General features: G+C 39.9%; 2 protein-coding genes across 3 annotated transcripts; both read right to left on the minus strand.

The window, feature by feature from the left end:
* Positions 1–191: 191 nt before the first annotated feature.
* Positions 192–15,546, minus strand: rab11fip1b (RAB11 family interacting protein 1 (class I) b). The gene is made up of 6 exons (XM_040157101.1): positions 15,022–15,546; positions 6,330–6,757; positions 4,352–6,224; positions 1,945–2,817; positions 1,392–1,506; positions 192–1,169 (listed from the first exon to the last, which is right to left on the minus strand). The coding sequence occupies exons 1-6, from the start codon at positions 15,381–15,383 to the stop codon at positions 963–965; spliced, it is 3,858 nt and encodes a 1,285-aa protein (XP_040013035.1). The 5' UTR covers positions 15,384–15,546; the 3' UTR covers positions 192–962.
* Positions 15,547–16,744: 1,198 nt separating this feature from the next.
* Positions 16,745–23,584, minus strand: gpat4 (glycerol-3-phosphate acyltransferase 4). Of its 2 annotated transcripts, XM_040157104.1 has the most exons (14): positions 23,411–23,584; positions 22,012–22,110; positions 21,802–21,866; positions 20,685–20,754; positions 20,272–20,569; positions 20,094–20,168; positions 19,730–19,819; positions 19,320–19,413; positions 19,068–19,183; positions 18,146–18,201; positions 17,938–18,023; positions 17,724–17,852; positions 17,539–17,618; positions 16,745–17,264 (listed from the first exon to the last, which is right to left on the minus strand). In XM_040157104.1, the coding sequence occupies exons 3-14, from the start codon at positions 21,841–21,843 to the stop codon at positions 17,087–17,089; spliced, it is 1,314 nt and encodes a 437-aa protein (XP_040013038.1). In that variant the 5' UTR covers positions 21,844–21,866; positions 22,012–22,110; positions 23,411–23,584; the 3' UTR covers positions 16,745–17,086. The 2 variants fall into 2 exon arrangements, with proteins under 2 accessions (XP_040013038.1, XP_040013037.1); XM_040157103.1 differs by having other exon boundaries at positions 21,802–22,110.
* Between the last annotated feature and the right edge of the window lie 421 nt (positions 23,585–24,005).

Raw genomic sequence — 24,005 nt, forward strand, 5'->3', positions numbered from 1 at the left:
AAATATTCTTCGGAAAAAATCTTAAATTGCACCGGTGACTCAGACATCCAGAGTATTGTCTCCAAAAACCAAGAGTGGTAGACATTATTTACCAGGAAATGGCAAAATAAATGTACCTTTCATGATCTGTCAGATCAATAATAATATTAATAGCCTTGAAACCTTGAAAAGAGAAAGAAAAAAAGACTGAGTAGTTTATTCAAGGGTTTATTTTATTTTGCATTTTTTAATACCGCAAAGCAGTAGCCTCAGTACAGAAAAGCAATTCATTGTATATCGTGGTCAAAGTGTAAGCTTAATTAAAGTGCTTTTTGAGGGGGGTTAGTAGAATCATGTAAACTTCTGACATTCAGTACAAGAGCAGGAAACTTTATCTACATAACTCGGCATATTAACACTTAAAGAAGGCTCTTCTTTATACTGCATATATTACCAGTGAACAGCAAGCTCATAGATTCTAGAAATACATACAGTATGCCTTTTGGTTTTGCCATGAAATATAGTAAGACGTCAGTCACGTAGGAAATACTGGACATTCATCAAAGTTATTACTAGACAGAATGTTATGCTTTACATGAAAATAATCATTACAAATACACAAGAGATTGTTTCAAAGTCAGACATGTACATGCTGTAGCAAAGTGTCAAAAATATTACTAAATATTTAGAAAAATGTAGAATATATTTGTACTCATTAACATAATTCCCCAACTGAGAGGCTCTTTGCTGAAACTGAAACAGCCTCTGCAAGATTTCTTTTACAAAGTATATTTCAGCCTTTATCATTATTCATTTGCCAATATGTTGAAGTTAGACTCTAAACTGTTCAAACCTTGTAAACCTAAACTTTTACTTCAGTTACCTTTCATAATATAATCCACAAGTATTTCAAAGTGAAGTTTCTGTTGTGGAACCATCGTGAATCGGGTACAGCAGGAATAAAGTGTGAGCTGTGAATCTACCTAGACAGCCTTCTTCAGAGAGCTCATGGACATCAGGATACTTGGTTTTTCTTCCAATACGCGTACAAGTAAGTTGTCAATGTACTGCTCCAGCTCTCCGATCTTTTTCTCTCTCTCAGAAAGCTGCTTCTCCTGTTTCAGCACCAGTGAGATGAGCTCCTCATGAGTCAGCTGGGAGTACGGCCCTTTCAGCCCAGTGTCATTTACCTATGAGAGAATACAGAACACGGAGAATACATGTGTGTGGGTTTTAAACACAAATATGACACAAAACCTTTAATGAGAGATTCAAATAATGATCCTATTTGATAAACCAGATGAACAAGTATTTACATATAAACAGAGAAATTTTCCATTGTTACTTACTTTTGATAAGGCCAATGGAAAATCTTTAAAGCACCATAAAAGTTTTGGGGGGAAAAAATATACCTTTGTTTTCTCCTGAACTTCATTAAGGATTCCTGTGGATTTGTTATATATTTCCCCTTGATCAATGGAGAGAGACTGCTGTTCCAGTGGATTAAGGGGTTTTACAGGTTGAAGCCTTCAATGACAAAGAAAAGACAAATATATAGGCACTGGCTGGATGGGAGTGAAAGGAAATGAAGTACTGATGCGCAAGTATGACTTTGTAATAAACCTGTTTGATCTTATAGAAAATGATACATCTCACAAAGAATAACCTATTTAGCAGTCACTAGCCAGCAGATTACGGTCTGTATTAATGCTGCAAGCTAATTCATCCACACCAACCTCATCAGATACAACAAAATTAATAATACAAGCAAAGATGAATGATGAATGAGTATAAAGGATTAAAGATAAATGAGGATGAACCACAGAAGACTCTACATTACAAATGTGCAGCACGATGGATCTTTTTCTTTTTATGAGAGACATTACAGCATGATATCAGCAGTTGTTGATGTGTGATCTATTATTTACGATGCGATGGATGAGTTGAGGAACTGAACTGTCTCACCTGCGTGAAGTTGTAGGAGGCACTTCCTTCTTCACAGCTGCCTCCTCTCCAGTGCCCTGTGCTCTCGCAGGTTGGGGCTCTTTTAGTGAAGTCTCCTGGACAGGCACAGAGATTGTGGCCTCAGGTTGTGGGTCAAATGCTAGGTTTGCATCGTTATCAGGTACAGCCACACCTGTATCATCCGTAACACGGCCTCCGGCAGTGTTTTGGTGGATTGAAGTGCTTGATGTGGCAGCTCTCTTTGCAGGAGGTGGAGGAGCCCGGGCGATCTTTGAGGATTTGACTTTTGCTTGAGAGGCAGCATCTTTATCAGCAACTGGAGGACAGTGTATTGAACCAGTAATACCAGAGGCTGTTGTATCATCTTGGGCTGTGAACTCATCTTCATCGTCTTCAAATGGATTTAAGCCATAAACAACAGGGGCCTGTTTTGTCTCTGAGCCACCTCCCTGGGAAATGCTGCCACCAGAGGACGAGGCTGTTTTCGGCTCAGGTGATGGCTCCTCTTCCACAGAACGAGGTCTAGAGGGTGCAGGACGTTTACTGTGTTTGCCTCCAATTGCTGTTCCTTTTGTGGTACTACTTTGCATCAAGCTCTCGGTGTTCTTTGTACCTGTGGGAGACTGACTCAGAGGAGCGATCATTTGCACCGAGCGCTGAGGGAGAACACTGGCAGTTTTGACGTCTTTGTCATTACTCTGCGTGTTAATTTGTACCAGATGTTGTGTAGATACATCCTGCTCCCTTTGACTCTCAGCATGATTCCTTCTTGGAGGCTGAGGAGCTTGTCGCTTCTCCCATTGAGCATTAATCAGGTCCTTTTTATCAGTGGAAATAGTCTTGCTTCCCACCAATGACACAGCAGATTGAGATCTGAAAAAGAGACAAAGACTAAATGACGTTTCAGCATATTTAAATGTCAAATTAAAAAGAGTCCCATAGGGGAGCCAGATATAAGAAGTGCTTCACTGGCCTTGGATAATCATCTAAAACAAGTCATCTAGGATGTTGAAAAAAAAAAAAGATTAAAGTTATTAAATTCTAGTGTAAAACCCCTTGTGTTGCAATTTATGAGAACAAACAAAAAAATACCACATCACAGAAGAGAAACCAGATATCCTGATTTGACAAGGCAGTGCAAAAGCAATGTAATATGACAAAATGTATCTAAGAAATAAAAAAAAGATTTTAATATGCCAGGCAAAACTTACCCAGATTTCAGTGAAATTACCATCCACCAATGTCAAACTCAGTAATTACCACAAATTTCCAAAAAGTTTCACTCTCTGTTCATTTGACACCCAATATAATGAGGTAGGACTATGTAATGAGTTCCCAATCTCAATGACAAATGAAACATATCCTTGCCAACACACACTTATAGTGTGTGTCTGCAGGCTCATACCCACTAATACAGGCGAACAAACACAGAGCTATGCAATTTTCATGATGGTGTCAGCTTTAGGTTGCGTATGAATGCGTCTGTTGCCGTGGCATCGCTGACTGTAAAACAGGAGATACAGTAACAACTGAACATTCAGATCACACTTTCTGTGCAGGTAAATGACTTTGACTTCATATCATTTTCATCAGGCATTCAAATTTAGTTTCACCGCCTCTTTTGTCAGTGTGTTCCTCATCCTGCTGTGTGACTGATAATGATACTGATAACAACATCTAGTTTAACATCCAACAACAATCACAACCTTCACTGTTTTCCACAGTTGTATTCAACCAAGGCTTCAAGTATGTGATATTTCCATGTCTAATTTTCAGAATGAACACAAAGCGAGGGGTAGACCAGTGTGAATGGCATTACAGGTCCATCAGTGAGATGAAAACAGCCACACTTGTGACTAAAAAAAAACAAAACAAAAAAAAAAAACACGCTTGTGGCTTTATGGATGGCAATGTCAGTCTGTGAGTCAGTCCACCAATTTGGTTCAGACTGACATATCTCAACAACCATCCGATGGATTGCCAAAAATTTAGTACAGACATTTACATTCCCCTCAGAATGATTTGTGATAACTTTGGCGAACCCTTAACTTTTCTCCGAGCACCATCATCAGGTCAACATTTCAAACACTTTGGATTCTGCCCAAACACCTGCAAAACTAATGACATCCCTTCAGCGTCAGCTGTACCTTTTGTTTAGTGCTAATTAGCAAATGTTGGCATGCTAACATGCTACACGATGGTGAACACGGTAAACATTTTACCTGCAAAACATCAGCATATTAGCTTTGTCATTGTGCGCATGCTAGCATGCTGATGTTAGCATTTAGCTCAAAGCATAATTATGCATGGCCTCACATTCTAATGTTTCCTATATTGTTATGGAATTAAACACACCGTATGGATCATAATGTTTGTATCTACGTAGTGTAAAATGGCTTGAACTAACCCTTGTTGGACATTTGACACTTTGGCTGTGTTGCTGTCAGGTCCAGCAGGTGGGTTGGGAATCTCCTCAAAGCAATTATTTGAGAGGTTTTCATCAAACGGCTCCCTGGAGGTGACCTCTGCAGGGCTCTCCATGGTTACTTTAGATTTCTGCCAGGCAGGTTTGTGTCCATCTTGTGTTTTATTTTCTCTTTTCTTCCGTTCTTCTGCATCTGTTGTTAAGCTTTGGTTCTCCAGCTTCCTGGCCTCCTCCTCTTCCCTCTCCCTTTCAGGTTTCTCCACCCTCCTAATCTTCTCTTCTTCCTCAATCCTCCTCTTTTCTTGTTCCTCTAGTCTCCTCTTTTCCTCCACTAATCTTTCCATTTCTTCCTTTTCCTCTTCTTCCTCCTGTCTCCTCCTCTTCTCCTCCTCAATCCTAATCCTTTCCTGCTCCTCCTTTCTAATTCTCTCCTCTTCCTCTTTCTGTCTTCTCTCTTGTTCCTCCAGCTTCCTCTTTCCTTCTACCAGTCTCTCATATTCTTCCTTTTCCTTGTTAGCCCTCTCCTCTTCCTCTTGTCTCCTCTCTTCCTCTTTCCTAATCCTTTCCTCTTCCTCCTGTTGCTTCCTTTCTTGTTCCTCTAGTCTCCTCTTTTTCTCACGCTCTTCTTTCTGGTTTCTCATTCTCTCTTCTTCAGCCCTCTCTTCCTCCCTCTGTATCCTCTCCTCCTCCTCCTTTCTGACTTTCTCTTCTTCCATTCTTCTTCTTTCTTCTTCCAGTCTCCTCTTTTCCTCTGCTAATTTAAGCTCTTCTTCTCGTCTCCTAACCCTCTCCTCTTCCTCTTGTCTTCTCCTCTCTTCCTGAGCCCTTTCCTCCTCTATCCTAATCTTCTCCTCTTCCTGTCTTTGCCTTTTTTCTTCCTCTTCAATTCTCCTTCTTTCTTCCTCCACTCTCCTCTTTTCCTCTACTAATCTTTCACGTTCTTCGTCTTCTCTCTTAACCCTCTCCTCTTCCTCTCGTCTCTTCCTCTCTTCCTCCCTCTGAATCCTCTCCTCTTCCTCCTTTCTGACTTTCTCTTCTTCCATTCTTCTTCTTTCTTCTTCCAGTCTCCTCTTTTCCTCTGCTAATTTACGCTCTTCTTCTCGTCTCCTAACCCTCTCCTCTTCCTCTTGTCTTCTCCTCTCTTCCTGAGCCCTTTCCTCCTCTATCCTAATCTTCTCCTCTCTCTGTCTTTGCCTTTTTTCTTCCTCTTCAATTCTCCTTCTTTCTTCTTCTTCCACTCTCCTCTTTTCCTCTACTAATCTTTCACGTTCGTCGTCTTCTCTCTTAACCCTCTCCTCTTCCTCTCGTCTCTTCCTCTCTTGCTCCCTCTGAATCCTCTCCTCTTCCTCCCTTCTAACTTTCTCTTCTTCAATCCTTTTTCTTTCTTCTTCCTCTTGTCTCCTCTTCTCCTCAGCCAACCTCTCAAGCGCTTCTTCTTCCCCCCTCACCCTCTCCTCTTCTTTTTCTCTTCTCCTCCTCTCCTCCTCCATCCTAATTCTTTCCTCTTCCTCCCTTTTAAGTTCATCCACGTGCTCTGTTATATTTTCTACTGCAGCTGTCTCCTCCTCCTCCTCCTCTGTCCAGGGTGAATATTGCCTCACAACCCTAAGTGAATCAGCAGATGGTGGGGAGCTTTCAGGGACATCTTCCATGGAACCATGGCCTGAACTGGCCACACTGAAGTTTGATCCGATGCGAGATGTCCGAGGCTGCGGCTCTTCAAAGTATACGTGACTGCCATTGATGCACAAGTTACTCTGTTCTACAGCGCCATGTTTTTGGTGGCCAGAGGAGGAATCTTTGTTGTCTGAGCTGCCTGAGCGTTTATGTATCATGAACTTGAACTTCTTTTTACCTGGAAGGACATTGCAAAATTTACATGCATTTAATTACAAAGAAGACAAGAGTAAATAAAAAGGAGTAATGGTTATTGAGTGAATTAAAAATTGTTGCTACTGACCCTCAGAGGAATCCACATTCAGACCAGAGGACTGACTTCCGCTTAGTGAGGAGTTCTTTGCAGGCAGAACAGACATGGACTGAGACATGTTCCTCTGGAGGTTGGACTTGGGAGTAAATAAAGACTTCATTTTGTGTTTCTTCTTCTTCTCATCCTTCCCCACAGCTACCTCCCCATCCCCATTTGCCTCCTCCTCGCTGTCAGTCAGCACCTGAGTGAAGGATGGCACCACACTAGACACAGTATCTGATTCCTTTTTCTTGCCACGAACTTTGTCCTTGAACTTGCCCAGGCGAGACCGGGATTTTCCGGCAGCAGAGAGATCAAACATGCTGGCAGTCATGTTGTTCCTCGTGAACTGGATGTCCAGAAGCACCTCTCCTCTGTCTTTGTCTGCCTTGCCAGTCTTGTCCAGTAGCTTAAACCATCTGTTAAAGAGAGGCATGCTATTAGAATGATATTTTTCCAAAGACATGTTAAAAAAATACATAAATGTCTGATTAATTGCACAAGCATTATTTCAAACATTAAGCATTTAGAAAAAAAACAAATTCTAGATAGTACTCTGGATGTCATTACCTTCTTGTTTCTGTGTTGGCTCTCTAACGTTAAAAACATTCTTAGGCAAATAACTGATTTTTTGGCCACTTGGGGGCAGTGGAAACAAGTTGTGAACACAACATTGATATTACCCTTTAAGTTGGTAGGGCAAACGAGTTAGTAAACAGTTGCTTATTCACACTTCCAGCAGTTATGGAGCATCATAATCATTCATTTGGATTTGTGTTTCTGACCACCTGGAGGGCTTTTGTTTTGGGGCTTTTTCACTGAAAACTGCTGCCTGCTGCAGCCAAACATGATGTGAAAGGAGTGGTGACAGCGAACCAAAACTGTAAAGTTGCATCTGAACAGTTCAACAATGAGCTGAAACTCGCTATAAAAGCTGCGTAAAGCAGAGGGGACCTGCAGATCCAGGTGCTAATTCTCTATGTCCAACATTACGAGCAACCCCTTTCACATTGTTTTTAGATTGTCATTTCATACACCATTTCTCTAAAAAGTATAATCTTTTTTTTTGCCACTGTCACTCTCCACTTAGTTTATTTCTATTTCTTTTATTCATTTTTCAATGTTTATCTATGTCCATATATCTCCTTTAGGGGTCATTGGGGAATAAAGAAAAAAAAAGGATGTCTAAAAGTGGTTATACAGTGTAATAAGATCTTCCAGATATGAAACTAACAGACAAGCAACCATTATTTATTCAGTATCTTCATCTGGGGCTGGGCTATATGGTTGAAATCAATACCACAAATTCAGTAAGAATATTTCATCAGATATCCCTATACATTATAGATCACAGTGTAAAGCAAATGTACTGTATTTGAAAATGAAAATAATTAAATTGATGTTCAGTGTAATGAACTGTAGTTCACTGTTATGCATTATTTCAGACAAAACTCTTCCATGTGTGAAAAATAAACATTTCAGTGTCTAATTTTGTTAGTTTTTAATGATAATTTTCTTGGAATTACTAATTTGATGACAGATTTTTGCAAAAGAAAACAGTATGATATTATTATAATGATATGATTCCATTAAAAGCCAATAAATAACAATACAGAACTAAGAATTTCCTGGTCCTACCAGGTCCAGTGTTCATGCATGAACATTAAAAAAAAAAAAAAAAACCCTCTCTGCTCTGTGTTTACATTCAAACTGTACTTTTAAGATCTAACACTTCACACAATATCTGTAATAACAGTGTGTCAAAGAGGAAAGAGTTACGTTAATGGAGCAAAGTTCCCCACACAAACTATTACTTACCACAATGTAATATACTGAATGGTTAAAGGAATCATCAAAACTAAAAAAAGATTCATGTACAGTATGTTAATGTTCAGTCCTCCTCAGTTTCTTTGTCGAAACTATGATCAAACTCGCAGCAAATAGAAAGTGACTCAGCGGCGACATGGTTGTTTTTGGAAAGTCTGATGATCTAAGCGCAACCAGCAAACTGACCATAAAGGAAAGTTTTTTTGTTTTTTTTCCCATAACATTACTGTACTGTCTCTAATGTGGAGAATTTATGAATGCTTGTACTGTGTGTACTTAGAATTTTTGTGTCAATATTTGACAGCCATTACGAGAGTTGTTCCCTTTTCCTCTCATGACTCTCAAGATTAAAATCTTAATAAAAAGGCCTACATCAGGATTCTGTTACATACTCCAGATGCCCACTGCAGTAAACTTAGTTTTCCACCCTGACTTGTTGCATAGATTTATACTTAGCAGGCTCATGATAGCTTGTGACCCACTATGCCCTTGACTACGTGCATCAATATGTTCCTAAACCTTCAATCCAGCAAACAGTCAACAGACCAGGTTGCCCCCCCTGAAGAAGGGAGTTTTGATCTTTAAAAAAAAAAAAAAAAAATTACATTTTTCAGGTTCACTGGGAACCAATCTGCTGTTAACCTCATCATCACCTTTTTAAATAAATTGCAGGTGGGTGCCACAGAGCTAGAATTGATGCCAACAAACGTCCTAGCAGGGTCACATGTCCTTGATCTGTTACTTTAGAGAAACAACCATACGTAGATTTACATAGACTATAAATTACCAAATGACAGTCAACCCAACATAAACACTGGTTACAACCTCAAACTAGCAACTTACAATCAAAGTTTTTGTAATAAAATATAGAAAAAGCCCAAAGAGACTCGGTGAGACGTTGTCTGAGACCAGACTGTTGTCAACTTTGCACTGCTCCTGCACCTGTGTCATGGTCCACTACTGACGGAAGGGTCTCAGAATGAGCAGAATAATATAACGGAACAACAAGAAGGAGCAGTCAGCATAAAAAGTGCCTATCAGGCAGAAATCTGAGGTCAGCTCACCACTGAACAAACAACTCCAACTGAAATCCGAATTCCTGAGGAAATGAGTGAGGGGTTGTGTGTGCCCGTGTCTGTGCAAAGAACATATTTCCATGTCATGGCTGTGGCTTATCATCTTTCTTATAATGTGAAGCACAAAAGTAACCCTCACAATGAATAGATTCGGCCCAAAAACAAGGTTTGAAAAAAAAAAACAGAAAAATGTGAAAAGTAAATATATCATCGTGTTTTGCATATGTGTGTGTCTGTGTGCCGTAAACCGTATTTTTTCTTTTCCACAGTTTACATAAACACCTCAGCCTGAGATGCTACTGATACTGAATATAATATAGACCCAGCTGAATACAGTGTGTTCCTCTCAGTGGTCCTGAATCAGATATGTTGTTGAGATTCACCCTCCTCCTCTCCTGGCAGGAAAGCTTCAGATGTGTGGCACAAACAAACTAAGCAGGGAAACGCCTTTTCCCGGAATTTGTGAAGCTAGTGAGACTGCTGTCACACCTCCCCTCCTCCTATTGCTGATGAGTAATGGGATGTGATTTGCAAATTTCAGGCCTTGACATTAAACGTATTCCACTGTGAGGCTTCTTCATGATTTGCCTGATGAATGTCCATCACCAGAACACTGATATATAAATAGTACATAATTCACTTATTTATCAGGCAAATGTCGACAGTATTCTGCGGCAGTTACATTCTTACTCCCATGCACAGTGACATTTTTATATGTAGCAAAAATCCAATCCTTCTGTGGTATTACAGCATCCTTTTGAATAGTTTCACTGTCAAAGTAGAACTGTTTTACAATTCCCCTCAATCCCAATGTAGCCTAATAATACAAATAGTATTTTAGAGAAAGGATAGCTGATGGTATGCAGAATAGTTTAGTATCTAAGGGCTAAACATTAGTCACTGCTTCTTTCTCAACTTTAGAAGAATCATATCGTGATAATATCATCTTACGATGTATCACTCCACCAATTTCTTTTTTTTTTCTATATTCAAGCAGTCTGCTAAATCTGAAATTAATAACTTACAGAGTTAGTTATTAAAGTTTTTGTTTTATGCGCATGAGGTGCCTGGTATCCCCAGTGTGATTATTTTCATTGTGATTTTGTAAACATTTGGCACATTATGATATATATCAATTACAGAAAATATCATTAATCTATTTTGATGATGAATTGAACCATTCAACCCAGCCCTATAGTATATAATAGTGTAATTCTAATACAATATCATTATTAGTGTAGTATAGTATAGTATAATATAGTATAGCATATATAGTATTTGCTTTAGTACTAGTGTTAGTATAGTATAGTATTAGTATTAGTAGACTACAGTATTGGCATTAGCAAAGTATAGTATGGTATAGTATTAGTGTTAGTATAGTAATAGCATTAGTATGGCATTAATATGGAATGGTAATAGCCCTAATAGTATATTGTAGTATAGGTTTAATCAACAACGCTAACCTTTGATCTGTACTTTCATCTGTACTTCACTGATGCCTACTGAAGCCTCTGACACAAATCCATCCACATGTAAAAAAGAGAAGAAGTTAGCTGCATCAGTTTAATCAGAAAGGAAGTTGCAAAAGTGTTTGGCCGTTAGCTGGTAGGGGTAGTAAGCAGTGTGCGAGGGGAAGAATTAAAAGAGGCTTTCATTTAATGTCTGGATGGTGATGATGCCCCTAAACTCAGTTATCACACAGCCCTATGAATAGTAGAAAGTGTGCGGCTCTGCTGTACAGACAAAACCAGAAGAGGATAATGCATGACTCAACATTTTGTACATTTATTCTACTTTATACACAATGCACACACGCGCACACACACACACACACAAACAACTTCCTTGTGAAGCCTGAACTGCTGATAAGAGTGGCTCAAGCCTTTCTTATCACAGAACCCAGCTGCATGAGTTGGAGAAGAGCTGAGTGAGTAAAACAACTCGACAGTAATAATGTCCAAAGGACCAAAACTGTCAAGGGCTTATCGTATCAGTCCATATCCATGAGCCAGAGGAGCCAGTATGAAGGCCTGGACCAGAGTGAAACTGAAAAGAAATTCACATTCCCATGGGTGTCACAGACCACTGGTTGACCATTGTGCTATTTTAAACCAAACTCAATCACAATACATGCTAGAGCACAAACTATGCTGGATGGAAGCTGTAATCCAGACTTTCCTTACTGAAGGTGCCTAAATATCGTTTCACTATAATGTTACTAAAGGGGCTAAAGTTCTTTCACAACTGTTTTTCTGTATCTGCTCTTTGCGGCACGGGCGCTCTTAGAGCTGGCCAGCAGATTATGGCAATAGAAGAGGCACCAGAATATGGAGTAGTATATGTCATTCATCTTATCACTGTTGAAGTTAGAAATTAGGCCTTTTCACAGACATGTGAAGACAATTTGACATGCCTCACTAGGAAAAGTACAGGTGTCTATAATAAAAAGTCCCAACGGCTGAATTCAAATCAGTTGCTTCAGTTTCAGGGTCCTGGTATTGATCATGCTGGCTCATTATCCAACTGTTCTGACATCTTGAATAGAACACAGCTGTTGTTTATGTGTTTATTAACACCTGTCTTTCCTACTATGAAAAGTTCAAATGTCTGCTAGGAAAAGGGCCTATGACAACTACACATTGAATTTAAACTTTTTTTACACGACTGGCTTATATCAATGTGTTTGCTGCTTACATTTTTTTTTTTCTTACCAGATATAACTTTTCTGTCCCATGCCTGTAAAATTTGACCCAAAACAGTTACATTTTAACTAATTCATTTTACTTAAAACGACTTTTAAGCCAACATAGGTAAAAAGTCCTGTAAGTGCTCAGAAAAATTGAAATTTTAACATTGTGAATTCCGTGACAACTGGGAAAACTGAGGGGAAAAAAATAATGGTCGGTGATCAACATGAAAACACAAAAACATACAAACATTAAACTACTGATTCAATACTTATCAAGCACATCAAACAAAAGTACTAATGCAGACCTAACATTTTAAAAAATGCATTTATAAAAATATCTACTAAGATCTAGGACTGCTGAGTAAAAAAAGTAGTGCTTTCTTGTAAAAGCATCATGTGTCCAAAGAGAGTTGTGCCAAAACTTTAATTATTATTATTATTAGTATTAGTATTATTATTATTACTTGAATTATTGCTTTGCAGAATTTGAAAACACTATGCACCTTAAACTGGAGCTGTTGTACTGGCTGTGCGTGGAACATGCAACACTCTTTGTCTGTTGGGAGCCAGTAGAACCACATGGGTTTTCTTTGGTAAAACTGGCCATGCTAGACCGTCCCTGGTGCCATCACCTCAGTTTGTTTTTCCTTGATAAAACAGTCAGGAATGTGAGGCTAAAGCTGGGTTTAAACCTCAGAGGCAAGGTACATTCACCAAGCTCACAAAAAGACCAACAGAGACCAAGCAGACCATTTACTCCAGGTAAAGCATGTTTGCTGATTTACCAAAAAAATATATTTTCCGTGTAAGAAATTCCTATTAAACTCTATGCATGTGTCAACATTCAGCAGTGCTGAAGGGAAATCGATATCTGATTTTTGAATGACATGCTGCCAAAAAGGGCAAATGTGAAACCCAAAACCATGCACCCTTAAACATACAGCATGAAGCCAGTTGCGGTTCAGCTCAGCATGCTTCTTTCAGGTATGATGAAGACAGCTGGACACTAGCCAAAGCCAAGAAGAAGGCCGAACAGCACAAAAAGATTTGTGACGTGGCATTTAAATCACAGCTCATTTCATGCTGTCAAATCTAATTTAACTGTGGATTTTTTCACTTTCACGGTCACGAAAAAAAAAAAAAAATCTTTTTAGAGGGTTCACTGTTTGCCCTGTTTCATGAAAGGTTTGGCATAATATGAACAGACAGCAAATCTATATGGTTTTATGATGAAGAAAACAGAAATGAATCTCAATATCAAATCTAACCTTGGCATGGAATATATTATAATTCAAGCAACGTTCCAAGACATCAAACAGAGAAGACAGACCCAAACCACTGCAAAGGCGGTATGAGAAGGAAGTGTGTGTCTGTGTGTTTGTTTGTGCATTTAGACAAACAGGCTGGTCTGCAGTCTGCGTTTGTATAATACCAGTCACGCGGCGGGGGACTGAAATACGCAGAAACAGCTTAGCGCAACAAATGTTTTCCATTCTTACTGAACTACAGACGTCTAACTGCGACGGGATGATTAATCTTGCATTTTAAATTTTTAAAAGGATGACTAATAATAAAATATTAAACATTTTCTGCGACCACACAAAGAGCATATTTTCTGCTTGAAGGAGCAGGTACTGTACAGTCGGTATTACTGAGACAATACAATGGCACCAGCAAGGCCTGTAAAACGTGATTACTGTCACAAACGCAGGAGAGATGGGTGTGATTCTTTTTGCACAATAAAAGCAATCATTACTTCATTGAATTATTTCACCGCCTTTGCTCATGTGCGTAATGAGATTTCAAATGTGAATGCTTGATGTTTTTTCATCTTGGCATCCTTACGAAAATGTGCTTCACCGGGCACAGTGAAATGAGGTTCGAGTCTTCTCTGCTGTATCTTCCTGTCGTTGTCAAGTTCAGACAATGAAAGATTGAATCTTTTGAATCTCTTCATTTGCATGAGTAAGTAATGCTGATTGGCATCCTTGAAGGCTGCAGCCGAGGGAGCAAATCCCTTGAGCTGCAGTGGAGCGAGTGGGCAACACTCATAAGTCAAACCTACCAGAGCGGATCTGAGTAGTGATGCATGGCCGTGTGTGTGTATGCACTCACATATCTCACCTCAGTAGGAAAAAGGTGACAATATCACAGAGGGAAACCATACTCGCTTCCAAAGAATGTTTGAAAATGCATAAATTAAGCAAAACTATTTCATATGGCAACCCTAATCCACGGTTATCTCAGATGCAATTTAATATTTTGTGTTAAAACAAACAAAAGCAAAAAACAAAAACATGGTTTGTAATTATTAGGGATTTAATAGGGCTTAGGGAGTTTTGTCCTGCAATACCACAGAGCCTCACATGACTGACAGATCTGTCAACCAGGAGTTGTTCCCCTGTGGTGCAGGTGAAAATCAAACTTAGTCTGTTTTTCACCTCCCATGATTTACATGCAGCTAAAAGTAAAGAGTGACACTTGCCCCATACTGACGTATTGCATGTGCATGAAAACACAGTCTTGTAGCTATAGCACGGAGGAAAAAACAAACCTTCTGTCAAGACATATGTAGCTAGTGTGGAGACGCTGAGATTTCTTCAAAATACAATGATCACGTGGGTTATTTTAAAAGGGAAAAACCAGCAATTTTTTTTTTTTTAAATATAAATCTTTCATCAGGGAGGTCAGGTCAGCTGCAGAGCAAGAGTCACCGGACTGAACAAAGAAACTTCAGGAGGATGATTAGTTTTTTTAACCACTCCAGGGGACAAGCTCAATGATGCCCCCTTTAAATTACAGTTAATGTTGTTTGCTTGGTAAAAGCTTAAAATCTACAAATTGGTTAATTGATTAATTGAACTTTAGCTGCAACTGTCTTGTTGAAATGAACCGTTTCCAGCTTCTTAAATGTGAATTTTATTTGGTTTTCTAAGTCTTCTATGATAATAAACTGACTATCTCTTGCAAGACATGTCTGTGCTCTGGGAACTTGTGATGGACAGTCTTGCCCTCTGCGTTTTGTAATTCACAAGCTCCCCATATTTCTGTTCAGGCCACGACCCTTGAACTCCCTTCTGCGTGCACTTACTCGGTCTTGTCGCGGGTTTTGTCCTCACTGAGCTGCAGCAGGTTGATGACAGCCTTTCCCAGCTGCTTGTCTGGACCCACCAGGGCCCGGTGCAGGACGTGGACATGCAGCGTGCCCCGCTCTCCTCCTCCTCCTCCTCCCCCACCCTGATGTGGTGGCGGCGGCAGGTCGAAAGCGGCCTCCTCCTTCCACACCGGAGCCACGCTCTTCTCCACCACCGAGGTCTGGTACTTGTCCTTGCCCACTTGCATGACCGCGTACGCATCGTTAGTGCCGCTTTTCCCCTTTGTCCTGAGGCCTCTGGCTTGGAGGACCGTCACCTGGACGCTTGTGGGACACCACTGCTGATCCGCCAAGGACATGCTGACACCACTCGTTGCTGGGTTATCGCGGTGAGGAAATTAAGTCCCAAAACGAAACGCGGCGGTGTCTACCATCGGTTCACCGTGACTCTGGTCAGAGGCGAAGAAAAGTTTTCCCGTGTGCTTCGCTGAAGTTGAGGAAACAGCTGACGGGGCGTGGTTACACCGAGAGTGGCCCTTAGACACTCCCACAGATTAACAGGTTCCATGACCTCTGAAACCAACTGGACACGCTGCTCGATCCGCTCATTCACGCCACAACAATCACTTACTGGAGTCATGAGGCCACACCTGATCCTTGCTGCCAGAGTGCATCAGCATCATCCCACATGGGCTGCATTCAAATGAGGACAAAAAGGAATGACTGATTTTGGTACTTTGTTGGCACATTTTAATACTACTGGCTCCTCGGTTGATTGTCTTCGTTGAAGGCAAGCTCTACTATTTCTAGACGAGGCTCGTGGTCTGTAATAAGCAGTAGTTACAGTGCCATCGTCAAAATGACACCTCATTTAAACATGACACCTCTCCGCTCTAATAGGTCTGAGGCTGTAACTTGGAGAAAGGACAGGACACCTGACAAGCCTGTGACAGCATATAGCATTCCTAGGGTGGGATTCAGTTTAACATGCAGCTCCAGTCTGAATCTCAGTCAGGCTGCCCTGTGGCTGTATGCATGGATTTCCTTCCACTTGCAGATCAGATGGACTGAAGGCTCTAAAATACTTTGAGTGTGTTTGTTTGTTTGCCTGCTTCAGCCCATTAATGGACTGGCAACCTTTCCAGAGTTGATTCCCTTTCTGCTCAATGCATAAGTGTTAACAATCTCCATGGGCCTGACTAGGACAGTTATATAGCTGTCTACCATATAGCTGTCTCTCATACCACAATATGCAGGTTGGTTCATGTCTGAACACTGACTCCTGCTGTTTAAAAAAGGGAACAAAAGTAACAATTTCTGGTCAAGTTACTTTGGGTGACCCTAAATCTCATATCCTCCAAAGAGAGACTTCTCTAACAACCTGAGTAAACAAACTGAAGACCTCCATTATCGTGGCTTACATAAAGTACAGGATCTTAAAATGTCTGATCTCACTTTCCTTGGTTCACAATGCCCAGCAAAGATTAAAGCTGAAGACACATATAGAGCCTTGAGCCAATTAGCAAAGAGACAAACAAGTGCTGGCCCAACTTGTCTGTCTGACTGTGATGTGACAGCTGTAGGGCTAGACACAGTTGCAGTTGCTCTGTAAATAGCTGTGTACCTGCTAGGATTATCTATTATAATAATAATATAAGTTTTCACCATTCACAAAAAAAAATCGAAATGTTTTAATCAGATTATACAACAAACTCACAAGGCAATAAAAAGCAAGCAGAAAAAAAAAAATCAGGTCACTATCGTTTTGGTTCCTGAATAATCTAAAAAAAAGTAAATGAAACCATTCTCCCAATGTCAAAACATGCCACATACTAAATAAATATAAATTTAACACTGATTAAAAAAAACATAAATAGCACAAAACAAAACATACAATAAAATACTTTTCTTTGGTTGTGAGCTTGGTATAAAAGGAGAATGTACGTTCCTATTTTGGTCATTTACATTCACCTTGTGTAAGATGTCACTGTATAGGATGTAAGAGCCTGACCTAATATAACATCTTGTACAAGAAAAAATATGTCATACATTCACTGTGTCCTCATTGTCCTTTGCTTGAATCTTGGTTGTTTTTATCCTCCTCCGGATTTTCATCCTCTAAATGTTTGTCACCACTTTGGTCCTGCTGGTCCTGCTCACCTACAAGAACTTTGCTGTAGAGTTTCTGCTGCTCTTCTTTAAAAGCATCTTTCACTTTTGCTCGTTTCAGCCCCCCATCCCTGAGAGCACACAGGTTGGAAAGGCAAAGGGCATCACACTCAGACTCAACACAGTGTCATTAGTTACTTATTCCACAAACCCTGAAGGGAGTAACCACGAAATAGCTTCAGGGCGTAATACTGCAAATACTGTTAAAGCTGAAAAGCTACTAACAATGTGTTTTGTGAATCAGTGCTTGTTTCATGCCATTGGCAACCTCCCCCTCTTAACTACTACTAACACCTATAATTTTACGGACATATATCATGACATTTAAATACAACAATGACTCACCAAATGAGATCCACAAAGCCTCCTTGTGCAGCTATGGCCGCTTTCACTCTGTTGGCAAACTGCACTGCATCCTCCCCTTCCTACACAAGGACAATAAAAAAAAAAGAACAGGCTAACTCCAGTAGATGGAATAAATAATAGATTGTCTCACTTATATCAATGATTTTGTTGTGACGTAGTTTCACCTCTCTGTTCATAGGTGGCAGATACCAAACGCTGCAGACAATGGCCCAGCTGCTCATCATCCTCAACAGATAATTCACCATGCCATACTTACTGCTGTTCCAGAAAGCATCCCCAAACTGAGGATCATACTGCAAGATGGAAATAAGGCCACATCAAGCCTAGGTAAGAGCAAAATGAGCAGCAAAGTGGACAAAGACAAAAAAAAGTTCCTACCTTAATGGCAACTGGATAGACTGTGCAGCCAATTTCAAAGCTGCCCTTTTTGAACATCATCACTGATGTGTTATTGATGCAAGTACCTGTCGATGACACAGTGTGAAGATCTTTGCAACACTAAACAACAAACTTTATTCAGTCTAAAAACGTGTTTCAAACTATCATAGCATCAGTTATTTGAACTCCACAGTATTATGATACACACCCTCAGGAAAGATGAGGATGGGCTGTTTGGTTTTATCAGCAACGTGATCGCCAAGCCTGAAACGACAAAGCAGATACATTTTTTTAAAATCCTTTACAAAAATCTAGCCATTTACTTGAGTGTTTATTATATGAAATGCACTATATACTATATTTTAAATCCTTTTAAACTCAAAGATGACAGGTTGGTACCAGTCCCGCAAACTACCATTGATTCACAAGCTGCTTTACGTTCGACTATGTCCACTGACAAGTTAATTGCTTGATGGCAGCCATATTGATTATCCTAGTGGAACATTATCGAATTATATCTGGCATTATCGTGCATTGCCTGACACCATCTACCAAATTTGTAATTGTTAGGTCATTAAGTGAGAAGGCTTTAGGGAAACAAACAAAGACAAATCAATCAAAAAAGATGGAAGTTTTTAGAGCAAGAGTACAGAAATGTGAGGTCCCTTACTCACACTTTTGCTGTCTCTGTGACTGGTGTATTATTGGAAGGCCTTTACCACCATAGATTTTTCTGTGCAAAAATAATGTTCAGTATGTATATACTGTATGGTATAAGTCAGTAGTATATATAGTATGAATCACAGTGTGTCACAATAAAATCTGTTAATGATAAATAAACTTTATATTTCTATTAATACACTCTTAACCTTGTGGACCTTATTAAGCGAAACTTAAATCATGATAAGAAGCATACGGGGTGAATGACAGGTGTACCTTCCAATTGAGACACTGAAATAATCCCATTATTGTATTTGTCCTGCCATCCCCGTTGTGAAACTCCCTTGCTACCATCAGCCATATTACTCATCCAAATGATCATCCTAATTGATTATTGGCTGCTGAGCATTAAAACTGATCATAATGTAATTGGAGCTAAGAGCAGTAGCACTGAGGTGATGCAGTGCTACCTTTTGGCCACTAGGTGTCTGTCTTTGACTTCTGATCTTTCAAACCAGATGTGAGGAGAGGATTTGACCATGGCTCTTTGGATCATTCCCATCAACCCTCCATGCACCTGGCCAACCTGACAGACAAGTTCAAGACAAGTTGAGCAGTTCTTCATGATCATTCAGTCTCACGAACAATGAGCAGACACACAAACGCAGGCACGCACAGAAAAACATACATTATACAGATACACACAACCATACACACACTACCAGAGAGTAGCAGCCATCATTAGCCAAGATGATGACATCAATGGGTGTTGTATGATTGGCCACACAGATGCCACCATTCTGTGGTTTGTTCTCCCTGCAATCAAACAAGTTTACTTAAGACGCAGACATACAACTTACAGTACATACAACTAAATGCCACAGATATAGAAAACAGTAATTTTATATGTAGAAGATAATTAGAATGGATCAGATTTTGAAGGTTCTGTCGGTGTTTTTCTTGTCATTATATTATTTGAAATGGAAATATTTACAAAAAGCTGCTTTCCTGTCAAACAACGGGATGCCACCACACTTGTGAATGTCACTGTTCTGATTATTAGAATACATTCAATAAATTAAACTGTTTCTTAGGAAGCCGATATTGTTGCTGAATATTAAATATCCTGTACCTGTTATGATAGGTGATGATTGCTGTGAGAGCTCTAACACAGATGCGGTAACACATTAGATGAACCTTCTCACTCAGGTAGAACCTTAACCTGAAGACATACAGCATTATGCCACAACAATCACGCCAGTCCTTGTAGTATTGATGCACACTTCAAAGTCTATAAAAAGCCACTTCATTTTTTAAAACAGCAGAACAATTCCAAAAAAAAAAATACTGTTATTTTAAATGCAATTGGCTAAAATATGGGTGGTGCAGTCTAGGGTTTACACACGGTGATTACACTAGTCAGAGTTGCAGCCTAACTTGGAGTCCTAACTTCACAAGCATGCTTTGAATTATTGTGGGTATTGGGGGAAACTTACTTTCTATTTGGCAAAAAGCCCACCACAGTAGTCAAGACTAGCAGCAAACTAATGCCAGTGACTGCCAGAGTAACCCTGCAGGAAATAGAACATATAGTTGACTACAGATTGAAGCAGCTGTTTGCCCATTCGCAGCTTTTTGTACTGTGAGATGAATCTACCTGTGTGCTACTCTGACCTGAGAGGCAGCAGGACGCCATAGCGGATGAGGACCCCGAGGCCCCACAGGACGGTAAGTCTCAGACTTATGTGACGGAAGTTGTAGTTGCTTCGTGTCAGCAAGTTCCAACTCTCCAGTTCCTGGGCTGAAAAGCGCTTAGTCACCTCATCATCCACAATGCTCTCCACACCTCTCCGGCAGAAGTAGAAGATGTCAGCCATCTCAAACTCTGGCTCAGAGCGCAGACAGCTGGCTGAACCACGGAGCTCCTGGATCTCCTCTTGCAAAGAAGATGTTGGCTTTTTGGCTATGATACCTTCAATGAGAATTAGAAGAAAAAAGACATGCATTTGGGATAATGGTTAAAACAAAAAGGATACATGCACAACAGGCATTCATGACTGAGGAATATTGAAATATTACTTGTCTACCATTGCTATACGGTTTATAGAGTTCCTGATTCCTCTCCTTTGCTCCCATCTCCATTCGTAGCATTGCCCACTAATTAAAAAGAAAAAACATTTAGATAACCAGATTAGAGAATTAGAACAATTCAGTACTACATTTTCTGTTACTGTAATGTGTGATGTACATTAACGTAAGAGTAGGAACTAAAGACTTATATACAGATATACTACTACTGACCAGCAAATATGAAGTTGCATAACCTGTAATAAACATTGTAAGCCTCCAAATTGCCTTCAAGGTTTATGATTCAAAGAGAATATGGACAACATAGACTGTCATATGATCAAAGTGATGACATTAGGCAACAAGATCCTTGGAGACTACAACTCTGCAGAAGAGAGGGTGGGGACATCGTGTTTTCTGAGAAGCTTGCAGTTGAGAAAACAACACAAAGAAATTACAGAAACATTGAACACATTCAACCCTCTACCCTTTGTCTGACTTATTCAAAAATAAGTAGGTCACAATTTTGATGGATCGGACCTCTGTGCCACCTAGACATGGAGAGAGGACATTTAAAGAACCATCGCTTGGTGTGTACACCAAATCAAACACCACAATGACACCACTGACAGCCACTTCAGACTGACCAGCTCCACGGGCTCAAACAGGCCCTTATCCTGTGCCCTGAGGAATATTTCATGGGGCAAAACAACTATATTAAAACAGCAGGAAAGCATTTTGCAAAATGGCCAAAAAAATAATCTTTAAAAACAAAAAAATACAATGAAGTTCATCCCAGGAGTCTGAGCTCCCTGCAGCATCTACACCACCTCAGATGGTAGTTCCATGGCTAAAAGCTTGTTCCTTCCAGGGGTCTGTCACAAAGCCTACATTCCTGAGGAAAAGGATGCAGCAACATGCACTCTGTTCCTAACAGTCTCTCCTGGCTCAGACTTCCCAGGGGTCCCACCCAGCAATTAATGCATTTTTTTAAAATTAAATAAGTGAGATAGAATAATGTGAATAAAATAACCTTTTCAGTTCACCAAAACCCTGGTTCAATAACATAGGGATACAAAGGTCTCTAATTTTGAAACCATCTAATAATATCGTGCATTACATAGAAACCAAGCTCACCTCAAAGATCTTGAGAAGTGTCCTCATGTAGAGTCTGCGCATACCAAAAGAGACTCCAAGCACAGCTGGCACAATTATGAAGACAAACAGAAGAGTCAACCACAAAGTGACGGAGATGCCAAGACACCTGCACAGCAGGTTGTCAACAGGAAATGTAAACCAAGCCATGCTAACAGCAGATTCAACACAGAGAACAACAAGACTGCACACCACACTGAAACCCTCAGCTTTAGGGCGAGTCTTCTGGTCTGTTTAAAGCCTCTGTGGCTGAAGCCAACGGTGATATGTAGATCAGGAGCAGCTCATTGTCTGTGTTGGATAAAGACAGGACAAAATATCAACATCAGTCATAAAAAGTGCAAACTTTAAAATACCTAATGTTCCCGTTCGGCTGACTGGTTCTACATTGTGATTGAGTTTAAATGGTTTTTTGCACAACATTATACTTTGCTGATGGCCAATATATAAGGCAGTTTTTCAGCTGCATATTTACACAAATAAGTAATTGTTTCTGTATTATTATATTTACATGTTACTGATTGGGTACAGTTTACAACTGATACATTGCTCCGCCTGGGGTGTCCCTCTCCTGGTTAGTATTATTAAGTGGAGACTGTTGTTAAGGAACTCCTATTACTGAGGGATGTTATTGAGAGAGGCCGCTACTCTGAAATTCTTCCCCTGTTTTAGTTCCTCAAACTCTCCGAAATGACTTGATTTCCTCTTTGCATTCACTGACTTTTTTATCAGAGCATGAGTAAGCGTCATTCTTGCTTTTCAACAATGAGGCAATGGCTGTTGCTCATAATTGTAAATTGACAGCAACTGCCTTAGTGTTTAAAACCTGGAATAACTTTTATGCGTACTGTCAGAAACAAAGCTATTGAATTTAGAGGGGCAATTATAATGAGGAGGTCATTTGTGAGTTATCGACACAAAGCTCACAGTTTACCTGTTGTAACTGTGTAGTTAAAATATCATGTTATATTATTGTGTAAATGTGTATGTGTTCTGTCGTGTTCTCTGTCAATGTTTATCTATTGTATTGGGTATCCCCAATTAAAAAGAAAACCAAAAACAAATACAAATGTAAAATACTTTCAATATTTCTGAATTAAATTACTGACTGAAAATACTTTTAAGAAAACAGCTGTACAGTGCAGAAATAAATGTGCAATACCACTAAAAAAATGACCAATTCCTAGTAACAACTTAAATTTGTGTGATTAATGATGATACATTGTTCGAAAAACACTTTGCACCTAATTCACAGTTAATTGAGCATGGAGGTGGCCATTGTGTTGATTCACTGAAACCTAGAATCAACGCTTTGGCCAAATATTGTTATAATGTTGCCAATTATCAGAAAATACCTGATTTCGGTGCTTTGTTACATTGCCAGAGCCAGCACCCTCTAACGGGACACCTTCATCTTTCACGTCTCTTTCCGTCAGAGTAAACCCCTCAGCTACGTGTATAATATTAGGACGTCCCGACAAGTTTGGTTCAGAACAATGCCATCTCAAAAGTCAGCCGCTAATACTGGCACAGCTAACGGCTAAAGGCTAATGGCTAATTATGTGTTAGCTACCAGGGTCAGGGCGCTTACCGTCCTCCGGATTTAACGCTAATAATGTTAGTCCCGTGTCGGAGGAGGATTGAGCCGACAGACCGTCGGGTAGTTCTCCATCCGGACAGTCGAGGCGGAAGCACGGGTGGTCTCTGAACACACTGCGTTGGCTTTCGGCAGCTTTCGGCAGCGTGCAACAGCTGCAGACCAGCGTCTTCAAGGCAACAGGTGTCCAATGAGCGCTGCTGTCACTGCTCTGTGGGCCGGACACAGATAGATCGATGGATAAATAAGATTGCCATGGACACGGAGAGTAAATCCGATTACAGTGAGGAAATCCACCCACAAAGTACTGTCATTTAAGGTAAAATCAAGCAGCCTGTTTTTTTTTTATTTTTTATAAAGCTGTGTCAGAATTTCGTGCTACTATACTGACCCTAACTATATGTTTTGAGAACAAACATGATAAGAGGAGCGAATATTATTATGAGGAAGTAATATTTACAGTGTCCATCAGTGGTATGTTTAAAATTGAGTAATTTTGGTACCCATGCAAACCTCTTCTCAACAATGGTCTCTCAATGTGTCCACAAATATAGTGGGGTTCTGATTTGGTCTTTATATATATTATTTA

Source organism: Xiphias gladius, chromosome 20 (genome assembly GCF_016859285.1).
Source record: "Xiphias gladius isolate SHS-SW01 ecotype Sanya breed wild chromosome 20, ASM1685928v1, whole genome shotgun sequence".
Lineage (NCBI taxonomy): Eukaryota > Metazoa > Chordata > Actinopteri > Istiophoriformes > Xiphiidae > Xiphias > Xiphias gladius.